The 24,055-nt window shown below is 47.7% G+C and overlaps 1 protein-coding gene across 3 annotated transcripts; it reads right to left on the bottom strand.

Moving 5' to 3' along the window:
* Window positions 1–3,313: 3,313 nt before the first annotated feature.
* Window positions 3,314–22,893, bottom strand: RAD51D (RAD51 paralog D). Of its 3 annotated transcripts, XM_025996136.2 has the most exons (10): window positions 22,635–22,893; window positions 22,315–22,376; window positions 21,987–22,105; window positions 13,987–14,068; window positions 13,579–13,713; window positions 12,738–12,833; window positions 8,460–8,550; window positions 8,265–8,335; window positions 4,673–4,837; window positions 3,314–4,519 (listed from the first exon to the last, which is right to left on the bottom strand). In XM_025996136.2, exons 1-10 carry the CDS (start codon window positions 22,714–22,716, stop codon window positions 4,436–4,438), a joined length of 987 nt encoding a protein of 328 aa, XP_025851921.2. In that variant the 5' UTR covers window positions 22,717–22,893; the 3' UTR covers window positions 3,314–4,435. The 3 variants fall into 3 exon arrangements, with proteins under 3 accessions (XP_025851921.2, XP_025851922.2, XP_025851923.2); XM_025996137.2 differs by lacking the exon at window positions 12,738–12,833; XM_025996138.2 differs by lacking the exons at window positions 8,265–8,335; window positions 8,460–8,550.
* Between the last annotated feature and the right edge of the window lie 1,162 nt (window positions 22,894–24,055).

The following is a 24,055-nucleotide window of genomic DNA, read 5'->3' as shown; positions in this document are numbered from 1 at the left end:
CAACATGGGACTCAATTCCGGGTCTCCAGGATCACACCTTGGGCTGAAGGTGGCGCTAAACAGCTGGGCCAGCTGGGATGTCCTATTTATTTATTTAAGTGATCTCTACACCCAGTGTGGGGCTCCAACCCAGGACACCAAGATCAAGAGTCATATGCCTTTCCAACTTAGCCAGCCATGTACCCCTCCAGTTCACTTTCATACCAATGAAATCTTTCTCCATGTGCATATCATTCTCTCATAAATTCCCTAGAGGAAATCAGAAAGAGCTGATAAAGTAGATCTCTGATCCAGCTTTTTATGGTGAGCTAAGCTGTGAAAAGGTCAAGATATGTAGCCTTGGCTACTATCTGGGCAAAATATAAAAAAAACAAAAAACAAAAAAAGAATTTTATGGCAGCCCAGGTAGCTCAGCAGTTTAGCACGCCTTCAGCCCAGGGCCTGATCCTGGAGACCCAGAATTGAGTCCCACATCAGGCTCCCTGCATGGAGTCTGCTTCTCCCTCTACCTGTGTCTCTGCCTCTCTCTCTCTCATGAATAAGTAAAAACTTAAAAAAAAGAATTTTATCAAAAAATTTACATATTCAGAGCTGAAGGCAGCATGAGGATGGAAAGAAGTAGGGTTTGGAATGAGACGATTCGAGTTTGGATTCTGGTGCTGCCAATTAGCCTTATGTTCTCAGCCCTGCTGGGCTCCTATTGTCTGTAAAATGGAATGATTCCCCATGCCACAAGGCCATCCTAAGATCTAAATGAGATGTGTACAAAGGGCGGAAGCACAGGACAGCCTTAATAAACTTGCTTTCTGGACTAAGTCAGGCACTAGCAGTTACCCACTTGATGTCCAATTCCTCCACACAATCCCATCCTTTCTAGTAACACCCCCATCTCCTTCCAATGGCCATAGCACATGCTTAAGGAAAGCCTGTCCTCAGCCCCAGTTCCAGGGCTATTTTCTGGTTGATCTGAGCCAATCACAGACTTATTTCCCTTGCTGTGATTTAGATGTGGGTTCAGGAAGCAACACTTACCTCAGGAAGACATGAGGTAAGTCTGCTGTGGTTGGAAGTTGAGTTTTTAACTAAAAGGATGCAAAGATTACGTTCCTGCCTGTAGATATTGTCATGTCTGGATTCATGCTCAGAATGGCGACACCCAGGCTTTAATGAGGAGAATGAGCTTGAAGACAAAATCAGTACAAAAGGAGAGACTAGAAAGGTAAAAGGGGCCTTACATCCCTTCACACTGAGCCCTGAATGAGCCAACCTTGGACTTCATATAATTAGAGATAATGTCCTTATTTTGAAGCCTCTTTAAGCCAGGTGTCCACAGCCTGCAGTGGACAGCAGCCTCAATGATATGTGGGCCTTTTGCCTGAGTCTTTGGGAGTTCAAGTGCCTCACTTAAAGTCATCAAGTGCTAGCCTGCAGTGGGGACTCAACATTAATTTTGTCTAATATCAATAATAATACAAGAGTCCTCTGTATAAAGGTACATAAGATGATACTTTGGGGGCTCAATGACTATCTAGATGAAGAGAAAATCTTTCCTGCATTCCTCCTCTGCCATCTTTAAAATGCATAAAAGCCCATGAAACCATTCATATAGCTAACCATTATTGAGTTCCCAGACTATAGAAAAAACAAAAGAAAAATTGACATGGGAACTCTTAAAATAGATCTTGAGCTTGGAGTGCCTGGGTTGCTCAGTTGGTTAAATATCTGCTTTTGGCTCAGGTCATGATCCTGAGTTCCTCTGACTAAGCCCTGCATCAGGCTCTCTGCTAGGTGGGGAGTCTGCTTCTCCCTTTGCCCTTCTCCTCCTTGTGCTCTCCCTCTCTCTCAAATAAATAAACAAATAGACAAACAAGTAAATAAAATATTTAAGGAAATGGATCTTGAGCTCATGGGCATGGGCAGACAAGTGCACAAAGATGAGTGGTAGAGAAGGGTTAGTCTATGTAGATCATACTTCATGCATAAAAAGGAAGGATGTAAAAAAAAGGGGGGGAGGATGTTAGGATGGACGTGCACTGGACATAGAAGCAGACACTATAAAGCAAAGGAAGCAAGATGCACTTGGACAGGAGAGTCAGCCTGGCCTGAGGCCTGCAAGGGGAACTGCTCAGTGCAGTGTGCCTGGAATGGTTTGCAGGGGCAGCAGGCAGCACGAGATAAAGCCCTGGTCTGACAGCAAAGTCCAGGGAGGGAGTAAGCTGTGAGGGACAAGGTCCTACAGGAATGTCACAGGTGGTCTGGAGCACAATGAATGGGGCACCTTCCCATGGCCAGCGAGGCCACCTAGGTAATGGCCATGGCATCCTGACTGGAGTCAGTGCCCAGTGGGAAGACAGCTGCACACATGGGAAACTACAGGCAACATGGAGACTCAGAGAGTCCTGGTTTAGGAATCAGGAGTCCTGGGACGCCTTGGTGGCTCAGAGATTGAGTGCCTTTGACTCAGGGCAGGATCCTGGAGTCCCAGGATCAAGTACTGCATTAGGCTCCTTGCATGAAGGCTGCTTCTCCCCTCTGCCTATGTCTCTGCCTCTCTGTGTGTGTCTCTCATGAATAAATAAAATCTTAAAAAAAAAAAAAAAGGAATCAGGAGTCCTGAGTGCCACGGGACTGTCACTTCCCCTCTTTGGTCCTCAGTTTCCCTCTCTGTTAAATGACAGGATAGGGTACACGATCTTTACAGGACTCTCATATTCCAGGGTCCCAACTCACCACATACAGGAAACATGGTAGATCAGCCCGTGGAAGAGACGGCAGCCAGGCTTCACCTCACATGCCAACTCCCAACTAGCAGATCGTGACTACCTGGAGTGCCATGCAGAGAAAAACTGCAAAACACTCTGAGTTCCACGAAGAATGAATGCTTGGATGATTGGTGAGGCCTCCATGGGCTCAAAATACCCAAATGGTAGGAGTGGCAGGGATTTGTCATTCCTAGCTTAACGTACTGCTTCCTACTATGGTTGCAGAAATACACCAACCATTCATGGTATGAGGTTACAGAAGATTAATTTCTCCTGGGATCCCCTCTGCAGGCAGCAGTGCCAAGGTTTCCCCAGTCTCAGGCTCCCCAACATAGGTAGTTACCCTGGAGCCGGTTTGCCACTCGTTCCCAACCCTCAATGCTTCCTGCTTCTCTCTCTGCTATGCTCATCATCTTAATGTTCTATCTTCCCCCTGTAACTCTGACCCCTCCTCTTCCTGCAGCCAAGACACAACTAATTAATCACGACAGGCTCTCTAACCAAAAAAGGCGACCTTCCTTTAAAAAAATGTGGTCAGTGAACAATTCTGATCATTTTTCTACTTTGCCTTTTATTATTCCTCCCCTGGTGTCCTCCTTTCCCCTACCCCAGCCAGGGCTACAGCTCTCAGATGGATGGCCGCAGTGCCACTAACAGACAGGGGGGTTATTTCATACACTAGGGCACCAGGCTGTGGTACAGCTGGCAGGAAGAGAAGGGTAATTATATTGCATCTCGGAGCCACTAGCAATGAATTTCTGCATAAAGGACTAGATTTGCCATGTATTATTTACGCCAGCATCAATTTTCCCAGCTGGCTCTATTTACTGTGCAAATTCTCCTCTGTCTGTTTATGGGCAAGGCCATGGTTCAGCACCTCTGGCTACTCTCTACTGTGGAGGGGCCCTACAGGGCATGTGCATAATAAACAAGTAGCTGGATTCACTGTGGCCACATTCTCCCTTCCTGTTAAATTATATCCCTGGGACTACAGCGAGTTCATGGTCTCACCTAGTCACAGTGATGCATGCAGGTGTGTGAAACCATATCAGCAAGAGGAAAAAAAGGAATAACCATTCTTTGGAACCTCACTGAGGGAAACTGAAAAACACCCTTCTGGGGGGGAAATTAGGTGGCTCTGGGGCTCCAGGAATTTCCTGTTCATATTTTTAAGAGCATAACATGGATAAAGAAGGGCTTTGAATTTATTTCCACCCAGTAACTCAAAGACAAAGCTGGGGGAAAGGGCGCCCCATCTTACAGGTGGAAAAAGCCAAAATAAAAAAGAGAAGGAAAAGCAGAAGCAAGCTGGAGGCCTCCCAGCTCAGTCACTGCATGAAGATGGAGCACGGCGATGATGGCGATACACCGAGTTCTGTCCGGTCACTAGCAGACCTCTTCAGGGTGAACTTGGCTCCCCACTGGAAACAGACAGGATAGAAACAAGGAAGAAAACTTGGTGCCGCATGAGTTTCTGTGTCCTTCCACCATAGCATCTTCTTCACTGGTAGCTCTGTTTCCACAGAAAGAGCAGCTGAGGAAACAGAGCCGTCTCTGCCCAGCCCAGGAGCTTCCACCCTAGTCTCCAGTGCTGGATGGCAGTGAACAGCAGCTGTCACTGTGTGCAGAGGTGGGGCACTCGATGCCCTTCCCTTTCCCAATCAATAGCACAGTCATATCTGATCTCCCTGTGACGCTGGGCTCTGCTCTGGAGGCCCCCAGGTCCCAATGTCAACCATCTCCTGGAAACCTGTTGGCTGGAAGGAGACAGGAGGGAAGGGTTAAGTTTTTGAGTTAAGCTATCCAAGCAGAAAGCCTCTTTGGTTGCCGACTCTCAGCATCCAAGAATTCTGGTCATGCAGACACCCTCAAAGGCCCAGATTCCCAGCTTTCCCCTGTGGCAGGCTCACCAGACGGGGAGATTTGGTCAGACACGCCCTGCGCCAACTGCCTGATGCTCTTGTTCCTTCATCAATGTCCAGGAGAATCCGGGTGCTGGGTACAAAGCTCCAGGAGCGTCCAAGGGCAGGTTTGAGCTCCCCGCTGTCCCTGTCTCGGGTCATGTGGTTGGTCACCTGAAGCAGAATCAAAGATTTCCAGATTGATAATGCTAGCGTAAGGACATCTGTTCCTACTGCTTTTTCATTCTTTAAGTGGCAAGACTGAGGCCCAGCAGAGAGAAATGTCTTCTCAAGGCTCTCAAAGTTATTGACAGCAGCTCTGGAACTAGCCCCCTGGGTCCTCACTTGTGTTTAAGTTTTTCCACTAAATCACAATGTCTGGGATGCCTGGGTGGCTCAGTGGTTGAGCATCTGTCTGCCTTTGGCTCAGAGCATGATCCTGGGTCCTGGGATTGAGTCCCACATCGGGCTCCCTGCATGGAGCCTACTTCTCCTTCTGCCTGTGCCTCTGCCTCTCTCTGTGTGTCTCTCATGAGTAAATAAATAAAATCTTAAAAAAAAAATCACAATGTCTCAGGCTTGATTACAGCAGAAGGTAACAGGCATGTGTCTGGGAATAAGCAGGGCTGTCTGCACTCTGCTGATGGGAAGCCAGTGGTGGGCCTGTGCCTCCTACCCCCAACCCAGCAGACAGGCCTTCTTTTTTTTTTTTTAATATTTTATTTATTTATTCATGAAAGATACACAGAGAGAGGCAGAGACACAGGCAGAGGGAGAAGCAGGTTCCTCTCAAGGAGTCCGGATGTGGGACTCGATCCTGGGACCGGGATCATGCCCTGAGCCCAAGGCAGACACTCAACTGCTGAGCCACCCAGGCATCCCCAGACAGGCATTCTGAAGCCACATGCACCCTGCGCTTTGTGTCACGGAGCACATCTGTGTGTAGGGGAGTCGTGCGAGCTTTGAAAGGGAGGTTGTAGTCTGGTCAGTCAGTTCTACTCTGCCCAGGATAGTCGTGGGCAGGCAACCTGAGCTTTACGGCACCCTCTTAATGAGATTCTCCCCACCAGCCCTCCAGCCAGGGGCAGGGGCACAAGCAGAAGATCACGTACATCCTAAAGTCAGGAGAGAGAAGCCTTAGAACTCAACTTAAGTACAAAAGAGCACTGCTGGTGGGTGTAGAAATTAGTATGACCTTCCTGGAAATTCGGCGATATCATACCTACATATTTAAAAATGTATGTATCCCTGGGATGCCTGGGATTGAGCCCCACGTTGGACTCCTGGCTCAGCAAGGAGTCTGATTCTCCCTCTCCCTCTGCCCAAAGCCCACCCTAGCTCATGCTCCCTCTCTTTCTGCTACTCTTTCTCTCTCAAATAAATAAAACCTTTTAAAAAATAAAATAATAAGAAATAAAAATGTGTGTATCCCTAACTCAGTTATTATATTTTTAGATTAATGAAATCTTGAGGGAATAATATGAAGGAATAATATGAAATGTGCAATGAAATTAGGGTATAAAGGTGTTCATTAGAGTTTTCCTCAAAGATTTATTTATTAGAGAGAGAGAGAATGTGAGCATGTGAGCAGTGGGGAAGGACAGAGGGAGAGGGAGAATCTAGAGCAAACTCCCTGCTGAGCACAGAGCCCGACATGGGGCTCAATCTCAGGACTCCCAGATCATGACCTGAGATTGAGTCCGATGTTTAAAACCCAGGCGCCCCAGAGTTTTACTTAAAATAGAGGAAGACCAATATGACCTACCAAGCATCAAATCAGGAAATAGATCATTATGGGATACCAGGGTATTAGCAAACTACTCCCCACAGGCCAAATGTGGCCCCAAAATTGTTTCTGAAAATCAAGTTTGGCTGGAACATAGCCACACCCTCTGTTCAGGACTGTCTCTGGTTGCTCTCACGCAATCCAGGTGGAGCTGAGGAGCTGTGACGTCAATGTTATAGCCACAGAGCCTCGGCTATTTACTGTCTGGCCCTTTGCAGAAAAGTTTGCTGACCCCCAGTAACACAGGTATTAAATAAAATATGTAACTGCTAAAAATGGCATTCTTAAAGCATCTAATTTTTTTTTTTTTTTTTTTTTTATGATAGGCACATAGTGAGAGAGAGAGAGAGCAGAGACACAGGCAGAGGGAGAAGCAGGCTCCATGCACCGGGAGCCCGATGTGGGATTCGATCCCGGGTCTCCAGGATCGCGCCCTGGGCCAAAGGCAGGCGCCAAACCGCTGCGCCACCCAGGGATCCCTTAAAGCATCTATTTAAAGACATGGGAAGTGGAATGAAATGAGTTATTTTTTTAAATAAGGTTACAGTTTAATTGGAAAGCTGGTTAAAAGTATATGTATATATATGCAGAGAGTAAAGATCCTATGGAGAGGGCAGCCCAGGTGGCTCAGTGGTTTAGCGCCACCTTCTGCCAGGGGCGTGACCCTGGAGACCTGGGATCCAGTCCTGCATGGGGCTCCCTGCAGGGAGCCTGCTTCTCCCTCTGCCTGTGTCTCTCTCTCTCTCTCTCTCTCTCATGAATGGATAAATAAAATCTTTTTTTTAAAAAAAAGATGGGGATCCTCGGGTGGCTCAGCTGTGTAGCGCCTGCCTTTGGCCCGGGGCGGGATCCTGGAGTCCCGGGATCGAGTCCCATATCAGGCTCCCAGCATGGAGCCTGCTTCTGCCTCCTCCTGTGTCTCTGCCTCTCTCTCTCTCTCTATGTCCATCATAAATAAATAAATAAATATTTAAAAAAATAAAAAAATAAAAAAAAGATCCTATGGAGATATATAAAAATATTAATATGTTTTCTGTGGATGTGGAGATTTACTACACATTTGTCTCTTATATTTAACTATTTTTTACTCTATAAGAAACAGGCAGACTTTTAAAAAAGTACTCTGTAAGCAGAAAAAGTGACTTTGTTTTTTTTTTTTTTTTTAATTTTTATTTATTTATGATAGGCACACAGTGAGAGAGAGAGAAGCAGAGACATAGGCAGAGGGAGAAGCAGGCTCCATGCACCGGGAGCCCGACATGGGATTCGATCCCGGGTCTCCAGGATCGCGCCCTGGGCCAAAGGCAGGCGCCAAACCGCTGCGCCACCCAGGGATCTCAGAAAAAGTGACTTTGAAAGCAAAAACATCCCTTTCTGTGAAGCACCGGAAGAGGCAAAACTATACGGACAGACACTTGATCAGTGGTTGTCTGGGGCTCAGGGACCTCTCTGCAGTGACCAAAATATTCTAGATCTTGATTATGCCAGGGTAACGAGACCAGATACATTAGCATCTGTTAGCCAAACTTCGAACGATGCGTTACTCTGTGTGAATTATATATACCTAGATAGATCTGTCTTAAAGTAAAAAAGAAAACTGAGGCTGTCCTTTACCCCTTGGCTCTTTCTGTCTGACCCCAACACAGTCCAGTGCTCTAGATGGCTCAAGGAAGAAGGGCCACTTTGGGGGTTCAGATGTTGCCATTTAAGGGAAGCAAACAGCTGTAACTAGAAATCGAATCCATGTCCCCCCATCTCAACACAGCCCAGGTTGCAGAGAGAAGACCAGCAAGCTGGCCTAGCCCACTTCCTCACCACCACTGCCATGCCAAGGTCCCGGGCCAGTGTCTTCAGCTCTCTAGCCAGCTGCATCATCAGCGCCAACCCTGGAGGAGGAGAAGCAGAGGGCCAGGGCATCAGGGCACCTATGATCAGGCTGACCAGGGACTGGGTTCCAGAGCTGGGAGGTAAGATCATGTCCCAGATCCTGGACTTTGCCACACCTCTTACCTTCCCTCTGCTGACCTCCCAGAAGTGGGGAGACCACCGCAGTGACTGAGTCCACAATCACCACCTTCACAGTCCCTGAGGCACTGCTCACCTGGGGAGAAGCAGATGCCATGAACCAGATGGCCTCTAGGGGTCGTCCGTTACAGGACAAGCTTGCTCCTCAATCAGAAATGGGTAAGAAATAAGTTCCTCAGCCTCAAATATAGTTGTGCAAGCATCACGGAATTTCAGTTAAGGTCTTTTCCCCCCATCTCCGTTTCTAGGTATAACATATTTTACTGAAGCCTTGGGTGGATAGAGGGGTGGTATTATTATTATTATTATTTTGATAGAGGGGTTTTAAATCACAGGGCATCACAGATAGCCAAAAATAATAAAATTTGAGAAATCCCTGTTACAAATTCTGTGGCCCCGGTCATGAATTTTCTTTCTTTTTCTTTCCTTCCTTCCTTCCTTCTTTCTCTTTCTTTTTTGAAGTTTTCTTTATTTATTTTTAAGTAATCTCTACACCCAACCTGGGACTTGAACTCACAACCTCCAGATTAAGTTGCATGCTCTACCTACTGAGCCAGCCAGACCTCCAGTCCTGAATTTTTTTTTTTTAAGATTTTTAAAAAGATTTTATTTATTTCTTCTTCTTTTTTTTTTTTTTATGATAGTCACAGAGAGAGAGAGAGAGAGAGAGAGGCAGAGACACAGGCAGAGGGAGAAGCAGGCTCCATGCACCGGGAGCCCGATGTGGGACTCGATCCCGGGTCTCCAGGATTGCGCCCTGGGCCAAAGGCAGGCGCCAAACCACTGCGCCACCCAGGGATCCCTATTTATTTATTTCAGAGAGAGAGAGAATGTGCAGGAGAAGGAGCAGAGGGAGAAGGATAAGCAGACTCCATGCTGAGCATAGAGCCCAAAGCAGGGCTTGACCCCAGGACCCTGAGATTACAACCTGAGCTGAAAACAAGAGTGGGATGTTCCACTGACTGACTCACCCAGGAGCCCCGAGATTTTTTTTTTTAACACGGGGCTTGACCTCACAACCCTGATATCAAGACCTGCCCTGAGATCAAGAGTGGGATGCTAGCCACCCAGGCACCCCCAGTCCTGAATTTTCTTAGCCATCATCTCCTTATGGCCAGCTCCCCATTGTTTTGCCAGGCTCCTCTTCTCCCTCTTCTGCTTACTTCCGTGCTGAAGGTGTTAGCCTTCTCTTTACTTCAGTCTCCTTCTAGATCATGCCTCTAGGGCCTCATCTTCCACATCTAAAGCAGTTCCAAATACAGACTATATAGACAGCCATCTGTTAAAACCATAATCTTTTGTCTCCACACACGCATTAGCATCGCCCTAGTTTCTTGGACCTAATCTCCCTTACTCCTTATGTCCAACTCATTTGCTGATTCTGTTTTTACAACTTTCTCACTTCACGCTAGCCAAATCTTGAATATTCAGCATTATCTGGTCTATCTTTTGCATGTCTTCTTTCATCTTCCAGTTATTGACTCTTGGGCATCAGCTTGTCTAAGAGAGAGGATGGCAGAAAAGAGGGAAGCTAAAACTGAAATTAGCTTAGCTCTTCCTCACTCTGGGAGAGCAGGTTAAAATCTCTGGCTAAAATGCAGACAGGCAGCCTTTCACTGTAGGTAACTGTGGACTATCAGGTCATCTGATAGGCAGATAGACCCTAAAGCGGCCCCTTGATCTCCACCCTCCAGGTATTTGAGCCCTTGTATAATCCCCTCCCCCAACCGAGAGTGAGTCCTGTGGCTTGCTTCTGACTAATATGGTGTCAAATGTGCTGGAATGTCATTCTCTTGACTAGGCTATATAAGGCAAAGGCAATGGGACATCACTCCCAAGATTACACTATATTATATGAAACTGCATGGTGCATTTTGCTTTCATACTTTTTTTTTTTTTAATTTAATTTATAAATAAATAAGAGAGGGACGCCTGGGTGGCTCAGTAGTTTGAGCGTCTGCCTTTGGCTCAGGGTGGCTCCCAGATTCCCAGGATCGAGTTCCACATTGGGCTCCTTGCATGGAGCCTGCTTCTCCTCCCTCTGCCTGTGTCTCTGCCTCTCTTTCTGTGTCTCTCATGAATAAATAAAATCTTTAACAAAAAAATTAAACAAACAAACAAACAAGAAAGAGGGACTCTTGGATGGCTCAGCGGTTGAACATCTGCCTTTGGCTCAGGGTGTGAACCTGGAGTCCCTGGATTGAATCCCACATCGGGCTCCCTTGCATGGAGCCTGCTACTCCCTCTGCCTGTATCTCTGCCTCTCTGTGTCTCTCATGAATAAATAAATAAAATCTTAAAAATTATATATATATATATATATATATATATATATATATATATGAGGGAGAGAGAGTGCACGCATGAGCAGGGGAGGAGCAGAGGGAGAGGGAGAAGCAGACTCCCCCCTGAGCAGGGAGCCCAGCTCCAGGTTCTATCCCAGGATGCTGAGATCATGACCTGAGCCCAAGTCCAACGCTTAACTGACTGGGCCACCCAGGAGCCTTTTTCTCCCACTCTTGTGCTGTCTTGATGAAGCAAGTGGTCATGCTATGAACTGCCAATGGAAAGGGCCACATGGCAGAGGACAGTGGACAGCATGGATACCTGTCTGCAAGACACTGAGCCCATTAGGAAATGAATCCTGATGACCATCTGAGTGAACTTGGATTCTTCTCCAGTTGAGCCTCCAGATAAGAACACAGTCCAGCTGCCATGTTGATTACACACTACTGAGATCCTAAGCAGAGGCCCCAGCTAAGCCATGCCCAGATTCCTGACCCACAGAAACTGTGAGGTAGCAAATATGTTATTTTAAATCATTGCATTTGTGGTAACTTGTTATGCAATAATAGACTATATACTATCATAATGATCTTCTAGTAAAAAAAATATAGTCATTTAATCTGGGAGTTGAGAGATTTGCATTATAAGCTTAGTTCTTATGCTAAATTATGTAGTGACTTCAAGCAAATTACTGAACATCTCTGGCCCTCACTCTCCTCATCTCTAGAAATGAGAGGATTGGATTAGATCAAGACTACTTCAGGTCTCAAAACACATGGGTCATAACCAGCTACAGCTCCTATGGTAAGTATCTGTTCAACTATTACACGTTCTAAAGTTTATAAAAATCATTTATTTCATATACAATTTTGGATATGCCCATAGGGGTCAGAGAAAGTTTAACATGAATTGAACTATTCTAAGATGTCTTTCCAAATCTAATGACCTGTAAATCAGCGCACCAAATCCTATCTAAGCACCCAAATGTGTAGTGGTGTAGTGGTGTACCAACCCAAATGCCATTCTAACCCCCCTCTTCCTTGTTAACAGGATTCTGGATGTGTTCCAGTACTGGGCAGAAATCTGGCATCATACTGGCAGCCCAGGTGGCTCAGCAGTTTAGTGCCACCTTCAGCCCAGGGCCTGATCCTGGAGACCCAGGATTGAGTCCCACGTCAGGCTCCCTGAATGGAGCCTGCTTCTCCCTCTGCCTGTGTCTCTGCCTCTCTCTCTCTCTCTCTCTCTCTCTGTCTCCCTCATGAGTAAATAAAATCTTAAAAAAGAAAGAAAGAAAGAAAGAAAGAAAGAAAGAAAGAAAGAAAGAAATCTGGCATCATAGAAGATGGGCCCAAACCCTAGGCTAAGATACACCTAAAACTCTGTTTTGGCCAACTAGATGTAAGGTGAAGTCTACTAGTAGGTTTTGCAGAAAGATTTTTCTTTCCCAGTAAAAAGGTTAAGTACAGAAGAGGGGCCATCTAGTACTGCCCCAAATATGGGTGTTGATGTATGAAGACACGGTGCTTAGAGCTATAGCAGCCACTTTGCAATTATGAGGGGGAAGAGCCAGAGAATCAGACACATCAACCTAGAGCCCTGACACCATGGACCTGCCAACCTCCAGACTCACGTGAGATAATTAAATGTCCTCAAGGTTTAAGTACCTGTCAGACAGACTCTATTACTTGCAGCTGAAAGTAATCCTCACTGATCCAGTCGGGGATGAATGCAGAAATGAATGACATGATCCTTGCACTCAAGGGCCTTAGTGTTTAGTGGGGAAGATGGGCAAGTAAACAAGAGGCACTCAGGAATGATTAAGCATTCAGGAATCCCATCCTGGAGGTGGCAAGCACAGCTGGAATCACCAGATTGCACATCTGCATTTCCAAACAGTCAGCCATAGGACACCTGCCCACATACAGATAGCCCCCAGCAAGCTGGGTGAAGCAGGGAGGGGCAGGACAGCAGGCTCACCTGCTGGGACAGAGTGCCTCGGCAGTCCTGTAGCACGTCTAACATCTGGAAGATGTCAAATGCACGAACTACCTGGATCCTCTGGAGAGCTCCTGCCTAAAGAGGTAGGAAAGAGAAGGAGGGGCTTTGGGTAAGAGGGAGCAGGGGCTCAAGCAAGATAAAGAGGGATTTTATTTTTTTTTTGAAGATTTTATTTATTTATTTGACAGAGAGTAAGCGAGAGACAGAAAGAAAGAGATTGAGAAAGAGAATGAGCTGGGAGAGGGGCAGAGGAAAAGGGAGAAAGACTTTCTGCTGAGCAGGGAGCCCAACTCAGCGCTTGATCCCAGGACCCTGAGATCATGATCTGAGCCCAAGGCAGATGCTTAGCCAACTGAGCCACCCAAGTGCTCCCAAAGAGGGATTTTAAAGCTGAGCAGAATGAGACACCTAGATGTAAGGACTCCAGTCCAAGATGGTAAATGGGTTTATCTACTGGGCCAGTTGTTACAGTGGAGGCTGTCTGGGGGCTGAGCTGCAAAGCCAAGTCAGAGCTCTGTCTGATTAGGAATGTCTGCTATGGGCAAGAAAAATGGGAAGGAAACACAGATGCTGGGTGTTTGCCAGCTATGAATTAGGGTGTGCATGGAGCTAGGTCACCTTGGAAGATCAGTGTGGGTAGCATCCAAGCTGGGCTAATGTTATAACAGGGGACACTTAAAGAATTCAGGAAGTACTAATAGAACAATAGGTTTCAAACTCAGAAGTGACTATCCAAACAGCTAAAATTCTTGCACTCTAAGGAATAATGGCATCTTTCTGCGTCAGAACCTCAAGGGAACTCAACCCTCCTGCCCCTTACCTGCACCTCCTCATCTGGGGTTCTGGCCTGAAGTAGCTGGAGGATACGGGAGGCTGTCAATCCTCCAGTGGAATCAATGTATACAACATTCTGCTGTAGGCCATAGGCCACATTTGCAGCCACACAAAGACATACCTGAAGGGACAAGGCATTGGAGATAGTGAGCCCCCAAAGAGGGCCCAGAATGGGAGCTCCCCACCAAATCCTGTCCAGGACCCAGCAACACGAATGGGCGAAGTTCATGCCCAACTCCTCACCACTTATCTTCTCTCTGAATCGCAAGTACATTAGAAGAAGCCGCCCCCCACCACACACACACAGAGAGATCTGGTGTTACCCACCACCTCCTCCCTCTTCTCCCCTCCCCTTCCCTACCCCATGGCCACCTGCTCCTGGCCGCAAATGTACCTGGGTCTTGCCACTACCTGGGCCTCCTACAATTTCAGTCACTTCTCCAGTGTAGAGACCAGCATCAAGCAGTTTGTCCAGGCTGATGAAAGAAGAGGAAGAAAGAAAATCAACCCAGTGGACTGGTGGGGACAGAGGGGAGTAGGAACCAAGAAAAGTAAGACATTCCTTCCCAGCACTAGTTCTGAACATATCTAGGGAAAGAGGGCATGGCTCCAAGGTCTATCCATTCACTCTTGGCCTAAAGATCACTTTCCACAGAGGTCTCTGCCACCCCATCAAAGGGTCCTCCTTCTATTGCCTATTTTAATCCCCTACAGGTTTCCTTGATAGCATTTCCCATAATTTGTCACTTTTTCAACTTTATTTTTTTTTAAATTTTATTTATTTATTCATGAGACACACACACAGAGAGAGAGGCAGAGACACAGGCAGAGGAGAAGCAGACTCCATGCAGGGAGCCTGATGCGGGACTCGATTCCAGAACCCCAGGACCACACCCTGGGCCAAAGGTCAGGTGCTAAACTGCTGAGCCACACAGGCGTCCCTATTTTTTCAACTTTGAAGTAATTATAGATTCATAGGAAGTTGCAAAAAAAAAAAAATTATACAGGGAGGCCCACGTACCCTTCCCCTCAGTTCCCCTAATGGCAGCTTCTGGTGCTATATGATGTACTATACTGCAGTACATCGCAAACCAACCACAGTGCAATCAACAGAGCTTATCCAGATTTCCCCAGTGTTACGTGTGTGTGCACAGTTCTATGCAACCTTATCACACATGGAGCTTTATGTAACCACCACAAGCAAGATATAGATATTTTCATCACCACAAGTCTCCTTGTGTCACCCTGTTACGGCCACACCCCTTCATTCCACCCCTAATCCCTGGTAACTACCAATCTGTTCTCCATCTCTATTATGATGTTATTTCAAGAACGTTACATACACAAAATTGCACTATTTGTAGCCATTGTGGCTGGCTTCTTTCTCTCAGCATCATTCCCTTGAGATCTGTCCAAGTTGTTGTAGCCATAGCTATTTCTTTTTATTGCTAAGAAGTAGCCCATGGTACGGATGCACCAAGTTTGTTTAACCATTCACCCACTGAAGTCTGTTTTAGCTGTTTCCAGATTGAGGGAATTGTTTTTGTTTGTTTTGTTTTTTTTTTAAAGATTTTATTTATTTATTCATGAGAGACACAGAGAGAGGCAGAGACATAGGCAGAGGAAGAAGCAGGCTCCCCGTGGGGAACTCTATGTGGGACTCGATCCCAGGACTCCAGGATCACGAGCCAAAGGCAGATGCTCAACCACTGAGCCACCCAGATGTCCCAGGTTGGGGCAACTGTGAATCAAACTGCTATGATCATTTGTGTACAAGTTTTCATGTGAACTAAATTTTTATTTCTCTGGAATAGATGCCTAAGAATACAACTGCCAAGGGGCACCTGGCTGGCTTAGTTGGTAGAGCATATGACTCTTGATCTCAGGGTTGGAAGTTCGAGCCCCATGATGGGTTTATAGATCACTTAAAAAGAAAATTTAAAGGGGTCCAAGGGTGGCTCAATCAGTTAAGCATCTGACTCTTGATTTTGGCTCAGCTCATGATCTCAGGGTTGTGAGATCAAGCCTGGCATAGGGCTCTGTGCCGGGTATAGAGCCTGCTTAAGATTCTCCCTTCCTCTGCCCCTCTCCCCCTTCTCTAAACAAAAACAAAAAACACAACTGTTGGATTGTATGGCAAGCAGATGTTAATTTTATAAGAAATTACTAAACTATAAGAAACTACTAAACTAGGCAGCCAGGGTGGCTCAGCGGTTTAGCGCCACCTTCAGCTCAGGGTGTGATTCTGGAGACCCAGGATCGAGTTCCGCACCGGGCTCCCTGCATGGAGCCTGCTTCTCCCTCTGCCTGTGTCTCTGCCTCGCGCTCTCGCGCACGCTCTCTCTCTCTCTCTCTGTGTCACACATGAATAAATAAATAAAATCTTTTTAAAAAAGAATCCTTATAAAAAAAAGAATTCTTTATATATTTTAGATGCAAGTCCTTTGTTGAATATGTGGTTTGCAAATATTTTCCCCACTCTATAGCTTGTCTTTTTGTCCTCTTTTCAGAGCAATAAATAATTTTAAATCTGGATTCATTTTTAATCTTATAGTTTTATTAACAATTTTATTTTTTAATTGATCACGATTTTGTTTTGTTTTGTTTAAAAGATTGTATTTATTTATTCATGAGAGACACACAGAGAGAGGCAGAGACACAGGCAGATGGAGAAGCAGGTTCCCTGTGGGAAGCCTGATGCGGAACTTGATTCCAGGACCACAGGATCCCTACTGGAGCCCAATGTGGGGCTCGATCACCAGACCCATGATCCAGGATCACACCCTGAGCTGAAAGCATATGCTTAGCCGCTGAGCCACCCAAGCACCCCAATTGATCATGCTTTTGGTGTCAAGTCTAAGAACTCTCTGCCTAGCTCTAGTTCTCAGATTTTCCCCTCTGTTTTGTTCTAAAAGCTTGACAGTTTTAGGGCACTTGCCTGGCTCAGATGGAGGAGCATGTGACTTGATCTCAGGGTTGTGAGCTTGAGCCCCACGTTAGGTAGAGGGATTACTTAAAAAATTTCACTTTGACATATTTGTGGATCTATTGTTAGGTTCTCTATGTGACTCCACTGACCTGTATCTTCTTGCTTAGCCAATATCACACCTGTCTTGATTACTGCTTTATAAGTAAGACTTCGTCTTTGGCAGACTGATCCCTCCAACTTTATCCTTTTTTTTTTTTTTTTAAGATTTTATTTATTTATTCATGAGAGACACACACACAGAGAGAGAGAGAGAGAGAGAGAGGCAGAGACACACGCAGAGGGAGAAGCAAGCTCCATGTAGGGAGCCTGATGTGGGACTCAATTCCGGGATTTCAGGATTGCGCCCTGCCTAAGGGAGGCATTAAACTGCTGAGCCACCCAGGGATCCCTCAACTTTATCCTTTTTAAAAAATGTTTTAGTGATTCAAGGTCATTGGCTTTTCCATTTAAGTGTTAGAATAAGCCTTATTTTTACAGAAAAAAAAAAATCAGCCGAGACTGGTAGGAACTGCATTAAGATTATAGGGCAATTTGCGGAGAACTGACATCTTTACTATGCTGAGTCTCCCAATCCCTGAATTCAGTGTGTCTCTCCATTTATTTGGGTCACCTTTGATTTCTTTCCTCAGTAAGTTTTAGTTTTCAGCATACAGCTCCTATACCTGCTGTTAGATTTAGACCTAAGTATTTCATTTTCTTTGGAGCAACTGTAAATGGTATTACATTTTAATTTCCTATTCCACATGTTCGTTTTGAGTATATAGAAATGCAATTGATTTTTATGTGCTGATTTTGTATCCTGCGGCCTTACTGAATTCACTTAGTCCTGGGAGTTGGTGATTATTTTCAATGTGCTTGTTTTTGTCTCTCTTCTCCATTTGGCCCAGAGCACCTGGGGCAAGGACATTGGCACAGTGCTGGAAACACAGGAGACACACAATGAATGTTCCCAGAGAATTAAGTGATAGAATAGTACCACTTAATTCCTGTATCATTGATGCTCTGGCTGTGGAAGCCTTTGGATAAATTCAAGACATAGCCAATTCCTAGTCCACATTCTGTCCTTGAACTACCATGAAATAAGTCACTAACCACACTCCACTTTCTGCCCAACCTGTGGGCTGAAGCTTCTCCTAAACCACAGCCCATACCAATGGCTCAGTGTTCTGACCTCACACATCCCTTTTCCAGGCCTGCAAGCACCCTCATGGGGTCCTAAAATGATTCTCAAAGACCTTCCATGACACTTCTGTGTATGCCAAGGAGCACCTTAGAAAAAACCCCATCAATTTCAGTTCCAAGGACTCCATGATTATAAGCACAGGTCCCTGCCAGTCAAAACACTCTGGTCACCACTCCAGCCCTGTGGCTTCTCCCATTGAGATCAGACAGTCCTAGCTCCATGATAGCAGTGGTTCTCCTGGTGTGGTCCCCAGACCAAAAGCATCACTGGGAACTGGTGTGAAATGCAAACTTTAACCCCCCTTCCCCTGCACCCATTGCATCAGAAACTCTGGAGAATGTATCCGGGTTTCAGTAAGGCTTCAAGGTGATCTGGATGCATGCTCACATTTGAAAACCATGAGGCTACACTAGTGATTCTCAGTCCTGCCTGCATATTAAAATCACCAAAGGGGGACACCTGGGTGACTCAGGGGTTGGGCACCTGCCTTTGGCTCAGGTCCTGATCCCGGGATTGAGTCCCGCATCGGGCTCCCTGTGAGGAGCCTCCGCCTCCTTCTGCCTATTTTTCTGCCACTCTCTCTCAGTCTGTGTCTGTCATGAATAAATAAATAAATAAAATATTTTTAAAAATAATAAATAAATAAATAAATCACTAGAGGATTTTTTTTTATATATATACCAGAGGATTTTTGAAAAAGAGGCCTGTATTAGCGGTTCCCAAATATGTCTGCACAATGGAGCCATCTGCAAACTTCAAACACTACTGGTGCCTGTGTCCTATCCCCAGAGAATGATTTTTTTTTTTTTTTCAGAGAATGATTTAATTGGTCTGCAGGAGGCATGACCTTTGGGGTGTTTAAGGATTCCCCAGTGACTGGATTGTTTTTTTAAGATTTTATTTTATTTTTTTAAAAGATTTATTTATTTGAGAGAGAGAAAGCAAGAGCATGAGTGCACACAAGGGTGAGGCAGAGGGAAAGGGAGAAGCAGACTCCCCACTGAGCAGGGAGCTTGACTCAGGGCTCAGCTGATGATTCTAATGATTCTGGTCTAACCGACTGGCATTGACTATCCAGACAAGAATCAACCTCATTCTTGGCTGTGAGGACCACGCTGCTTAAGGAATTCCCAACACACACACACACACACACACACACACACACACACACACACAATCACACCAGCTGACTTCTCACCTGTGTTCCTGTTTCAGGTCTCCTACCACCCAGAGGACCCTCCTACCAACCACCTCTAACTCGGCACATCACTGTCATCAAGGAGAGAGGGACCCCCGCCTGTCTCTTGCAGCAAAACCACACTGGGGTCTCACCATCTGTTTTGAATACAATTGGTTTCTGGGGGATCCCTGGGTGGCGCAGCGGTTTGGTGCCTGCCTTTGGCCCAGGGCGCGATCCTGGAGACCCGGGATCGAATCCCACGTCGGGCTCCCGGTGCATGGAGCCTGCTTCTCCCTCTGCCTGTGTCTCTGCCTCTCTCTCTATCTCTCTGTGACTATCATAAATAAATAAAAAAAATTAAAAAAAAAAAAAAAAAAAAAACAATTGGTTTCTGGGATTTATCCTCACCTTTCCCTTGCAATTGGCTTTTAGTCTTTTCTTTTTCTTTTTTTTTTTTTTCTGGCCATTCATTCCAACATGGCCTAAAAATGTCATATTTCCTGAAGGTCTTACCCTAAAATGAGGGAGATACAGGGGCACATGGTGGCTCAGTTAAGTATCTGCCTTTGACTGAGGTCTTGATCTCAGGGTCCTGGGATTAAGCCCCTCACTGGGCTCTGTGCTCAGTGGGGAGTCTGCTTCTCCTTCTGCCTGCCCCCCTTGCTTGTGCTCTCTCACTCTGTTTCAAATAAATTAAATCTTTAAAAAAATAAAATAAAATGAGGGAGATACAGAGATGAACAAGACATAGCTCTGGCCTTCAGGGAACCACCTATCTCCCACAGTCGATATAGCTTCTTGCAAGGTACACTTCATGCTCTATTGTCCTTGTAAAGATTCATGGTGCACATCAGACTCTGAGATGGCCTACAACCAAAAAACTAGTTTAATTTGGGTTAATGAAGCATTTCCCAAATGTTTGACTACATAACTCCCCATCTCTTTTAAAAGTTACATCTGCTAAGTGTCCACAGAACACTGTGAGCAGGGCTAGAAACCTAGTGTCTCATCTGATTCTTCACACCTATATCCTGCCAGGTGGCAAGGCCTGTCTGCACCTCTTTTCTCTTTTTTTCTTGCACCTCTTTTCAACACATTTTCTGCTGTCACCTGCCCTGGACTGGACTCACACGCCCCACCATTGCCAGCTCTCTCTCAGCCTGTCTCTGCAAGTGTCTCTAGTCCGGTCCACCCTGCACACTTCTGCCCCATGCCGACAGCTCCCTTTTGCATTAAAGCCTCCCCGGGGCCGGGGGTGGGGGTGGGGGAACAGGACAGATGAGTCAGAGTCAGGAGTGTGATGGATATGACCTCAAGTACCTGGTTGGCCACCAGCTGACTGAACTGAAGCAAGCCACTTAACCTGAGCCCGTTTCCTCATCTTTCCAATGGTTGAGTTTTGTTGTTTTTTTAAGATTTTATTTATTTATTTATTTATTTATTTATTTATTTATTTATTTATTTGAGAGAGAGCATGAGCAAGTGAAGGGAGAGGCAGAGGGAGAAGCAGACTCCCTACTGAACAGGTAGCCTGATGTGGGGCTCAATCCCAGGCCCTGGAGATCATACCTGAGCAGAAGGCAGACGCTCAACCACTGACTGAGCCACTCAGGTATCACCCCCCACCCCCACCCCAATAGTTGAGTTTAATTGTTGTGCTCATTGGCAGTTGTGGAGAACAAATGAAATCATGCGCTATGAAGTATAAGCATGGTGCCGGGTCCTCGGTGGGCACTCAGAGAAGGCCCATCTGTTCTTCAATGCCTAAGTCCTGCCTCCTCCACAGAGCTTCGTGGAACCACTCTGATCTCCCTTGCAAAGACCCACTGCAGCAGCAGTCCAGTCCATTTACCACTTGACTGCTCCCAAAACCTTTCCTCTGCCTATGTTGGTTTCACGAGCTCCCTAAGCCTGAGGGCCAGGTCTGCTTCTGGCCAATCAGTCCCTCCTTCTGTTGCCTCCACACATGTTTATGCATCTCTCCTGCTTACCTGCTCTTCTGTCTACCCACCAGACCCCACATTCATTAAGCGCAGGAGCCATGCCACACTCGTACACCAGTCCTCTGCACATATCTGGCCCCTAGTGGGCACACAGTGCTTGATGGATAACAGACTTGGACCCCCACCTGGAAGACCAAGGGCCATGCTCTATGAACCTTGCCAAGAGAATGTGTTAGGAAAACAGCAAGGGCCAAACCGATCCAGAGGCCTTGCTGGCGGCAGAGTTCCTCATCAACTTCTGCACAAACAAGCCAGGAAAGAGGTCAGACTCCCCTGGCCAGACACTGGCTGTTGTCTTCCAACTCTTTCCCTCCGCAAATGGCACAGCAGGATATAACTATTCGTTCTCTGCAGAAGCTCTCTTGATCCCTCTTGCTACAGAGTATGGGGAACACACTTGGTTCTGATCAAGTATCCCAGGGCGCCTCCCACCACTCCTTGCCCCTCATCCTCTTGGGCTAAACTCAAGTTTGGTTAATAATCACTAACACACAGGGTCACTGAAGAGATTACATAACTTAACGTCAGTGGCTGGCACCCAGGAGGCTCTCAGCGAGTGTCAGTCCTGCCCTGATCTCTTGCCCTAAACTTAAGTGGGAAGCAGGTCAGAGGAGTGGTTCCATCTGATCTGCTGAATAATAATGAAATAACTGACATCTTGTGTTATAGAATAGCGGTTCTCCACCAGAAGCAATTTTGCCCCTTTTGGGGTCATTTGGTAACATCTGGAGACATTTTTGATTGTCACAACATGGGGAGACCGGAGGTGAACAGAGGCCAGAGATGCTGCCAAAAATCCTATAATGCACAGGACAGATTCCCTCCCCCACCAGATAATTACAGATTCCCAAGTGTTAGAAGTGTGAAGCTGAGAAACCCTGTTCTAGGGTAAGAGAACTCAGAGGTCCTGACCGTCTGTCCATGTTGCCTTCTTCGCTGCTGGGAAAACCCTGCTCTCTAGATTCAAATGTAAAAGGCCTCCCTGGAGGCACTCCTGTCCTCCAGCCTCTGGCCTTCTTCCCCGGGTACACATACAAACCTTCCGATGCCAGTGGACAGGATGGCAGTGGAAGTCTTTAGTTCCTCGTACAGATCAGCGCCATTGAGGGGGAAGGCTGAGAACTGAGCCAGCAGCACCCTTCTCAGGGCAACCAGGGCCTGCGGAAGGGGCAGGAGCAACTCAGGGTGCCGCCAGGGACACCGGTTCAACCCGAAGCAGCCCAGAGCACTGGGCAGGCAGAGGAGGGGGCATCCCAGGGTCTCACTGGCTCCACCACCCTACTTAACCTCTGGGAACCCTTTGCTCCGTTGGCTCAGGGCTGAGCACGTAGACAGCCAGGGTTGGAGTGTGGAGCTCAGCAGCTCACCTTGTAAGACAAGCCACATTTCTGGGCTACGGCCTCCAGGTCTGCAGAAACCAGGTCCACCACTGGAAACAAACACACGTGGTTGGTGGACTGGCAGGAAGGGAGGCTCCGGGGCCTCCCACGCTTGGCTTCGCGCCTTCACCAAGCGGGTGCCGGCTCTGCCTCGGGGCGCGCAGGCCTGGGCAAAAGCACAGAGCCCCAGGGCCTGGGAAGGGGGGCGCTGGGCTGGCCGCACCCCGCCGGCCTCCCGAGCCTGGGCGGGGCGGGGCGGTGCAGGACGCAGCGCCGAGGGCCCGGCTGGGAGGCGCGCACGCCCTCACCTGTGCTGATCCCGCGGCTCCTCAGCTGCAGGACCGTGTCCGGGGTGAGGCCGGGGCACAGCCCGGCCCTGAGCACGCCCATGCCGCCCGGGGGCCCGGGGACCCGGGGGTCCGGGGGGCCGGGGGGCCGGGGTCGGGGCTCTCACGCGCGGCGGCGCCCCTCTGCAGAGTGCGCGCGGCGCGGGCACGGAGGGGGCGGCCTCCAGGGGTCCTGCGCCCGGGTCCCGCCGCGCCCGCCGCGCTTCCGCCTTCCAGGCGCCAGGGCCTGGCCTGCAGCGCCACCTGCTGGCCGCGCGGCGACAGGGCGATTGGGGCGGAGCCCCACGCGGGCCAGAGCCACCCGGCCCCGCTCCGGCCCCGCCCCCGCCCCGGCATGGCCCGGCCCCCGCCCCGGCCCCGCCCCGCCCCGCGCCCGCCTCCGCCTCCCCCCGCCTCCCCCCCCCGCGCTCTGCTGTTCCAAGCGCTGCGCGTCCGCCTTCTACCCACCGACCTTCCCTGCCCGAGACGCCTACCTGTTAGTGACGAGGACAGCGAAGAGGGATCGAAGACACCGGGTAATTACAGACTGGATGGCAGGTGCTAGGAAGCAGCAGAGCGCAGAGAGGGCATCTGCGTTTCTATTTTTGAAGAAAAAAAAAAAACACATTATTTTTTGGATGAATAAGACGACACAAACCCTGGTGATTTGGAACATAAAAAAAAAAAATATGATGTGGCGTTTTAAAATGTCCTTTGCTTTGCCTCGTCCCCTGGAAGTCCTAAAGCAACTTTACTGGGTTCGGTCCTCACCGTCCTTGAGGCGGGGGCTGTTTTTATCCACATTTCACAGAGGCGGAAACTGAGGCTTGGCCCGTCAAGGCGCTTGCCAAAGGTTAGACAGCCTGCAGGGGCAGAGCCAGTGTGAGAGGAGACAAATCCACACGCCTGAAAAGCCAGTGTTGTGTAGACAGCGGCTCATCCTACTCCCGAAGTTGCGTGTAGGTTTTCTGATGGGGAGGTGGTTTCCTGGAGAACAGAAAGATGCCTGGGCCCTATTTGTATTCCTCTGCAGCACCCACCATTGTCACCCAACACATGAAGACACTTTCGGGTGAAGATGCAACACATTTAAGAGTTCTAGCAGTAAAACCTGGCTGTATGTGGGCTGTGAACCCCATGAGCCATCTGGACTCTTCCCTGTGCATAGGGACATAGTGGGGGGTTGCTGCCTAGGATTTCCGGATATAGAGTCTCAGCATTCTAGAGACAAAGTCCCCCACTCCCAGAGACCCATGTCAGTCCCGTTTGTCTCCCAGGGCCCCTGCCACCTCCCACTGCACCCAGGAGTCTTCTCTCACCACCCTGCTCCTCCTTCCCAGAGCAGCTCCAAAGGGAACAGATGGTTGTTAGCATTTTCAGATCTTCAGAGAGGGGCAGGGCTG

The sequence above is a fragment of the Vulpes vulpes genome, chromosome 2 (genome assembly GCF_048418805.1).
Source record: "Vulpes vulpes isolate BD-2025 chromosome 2, VulVul3, whole genome shotgun sequence".
Taxonomy (NCBI): domain Eukaryota; kingdom Metazoa; phylum Chordata; class Mammalia; order Carnivora; family Canidae; genus Vulpes; species Vulpes vulpes.
Note: the sequence above shows the minus strand (reverse complement) of the source record. Positions and strands in the feature narration are given on the sequence as shown.

Bases quoted from the DNA above. Each gene is read 5' to 3' on its own strand.
- RAD51D (XM_025996136.2), bottom strand. From the start codon at position 22,716: ATGGGCGTGCTCAGGGCCGGGCTGTGCCCCGGCCTCACCCCGGACACG. The intron at 12,834-13,578 runs GTAAGGGGCAGG...CTACCTCTTTAG, and splicing joins CCCCAGATGAGGAGGTGCAG to GCAGGAGCTCTCCAGAGGAT. The intron at 8,336-8,459 runs GTAAGAGGTGTG...CTCCTCCTCCAG, and splicing joins GGGAGGTCAGCAGAGGGAAG to GGTTGGCGCTGATGATGCAG.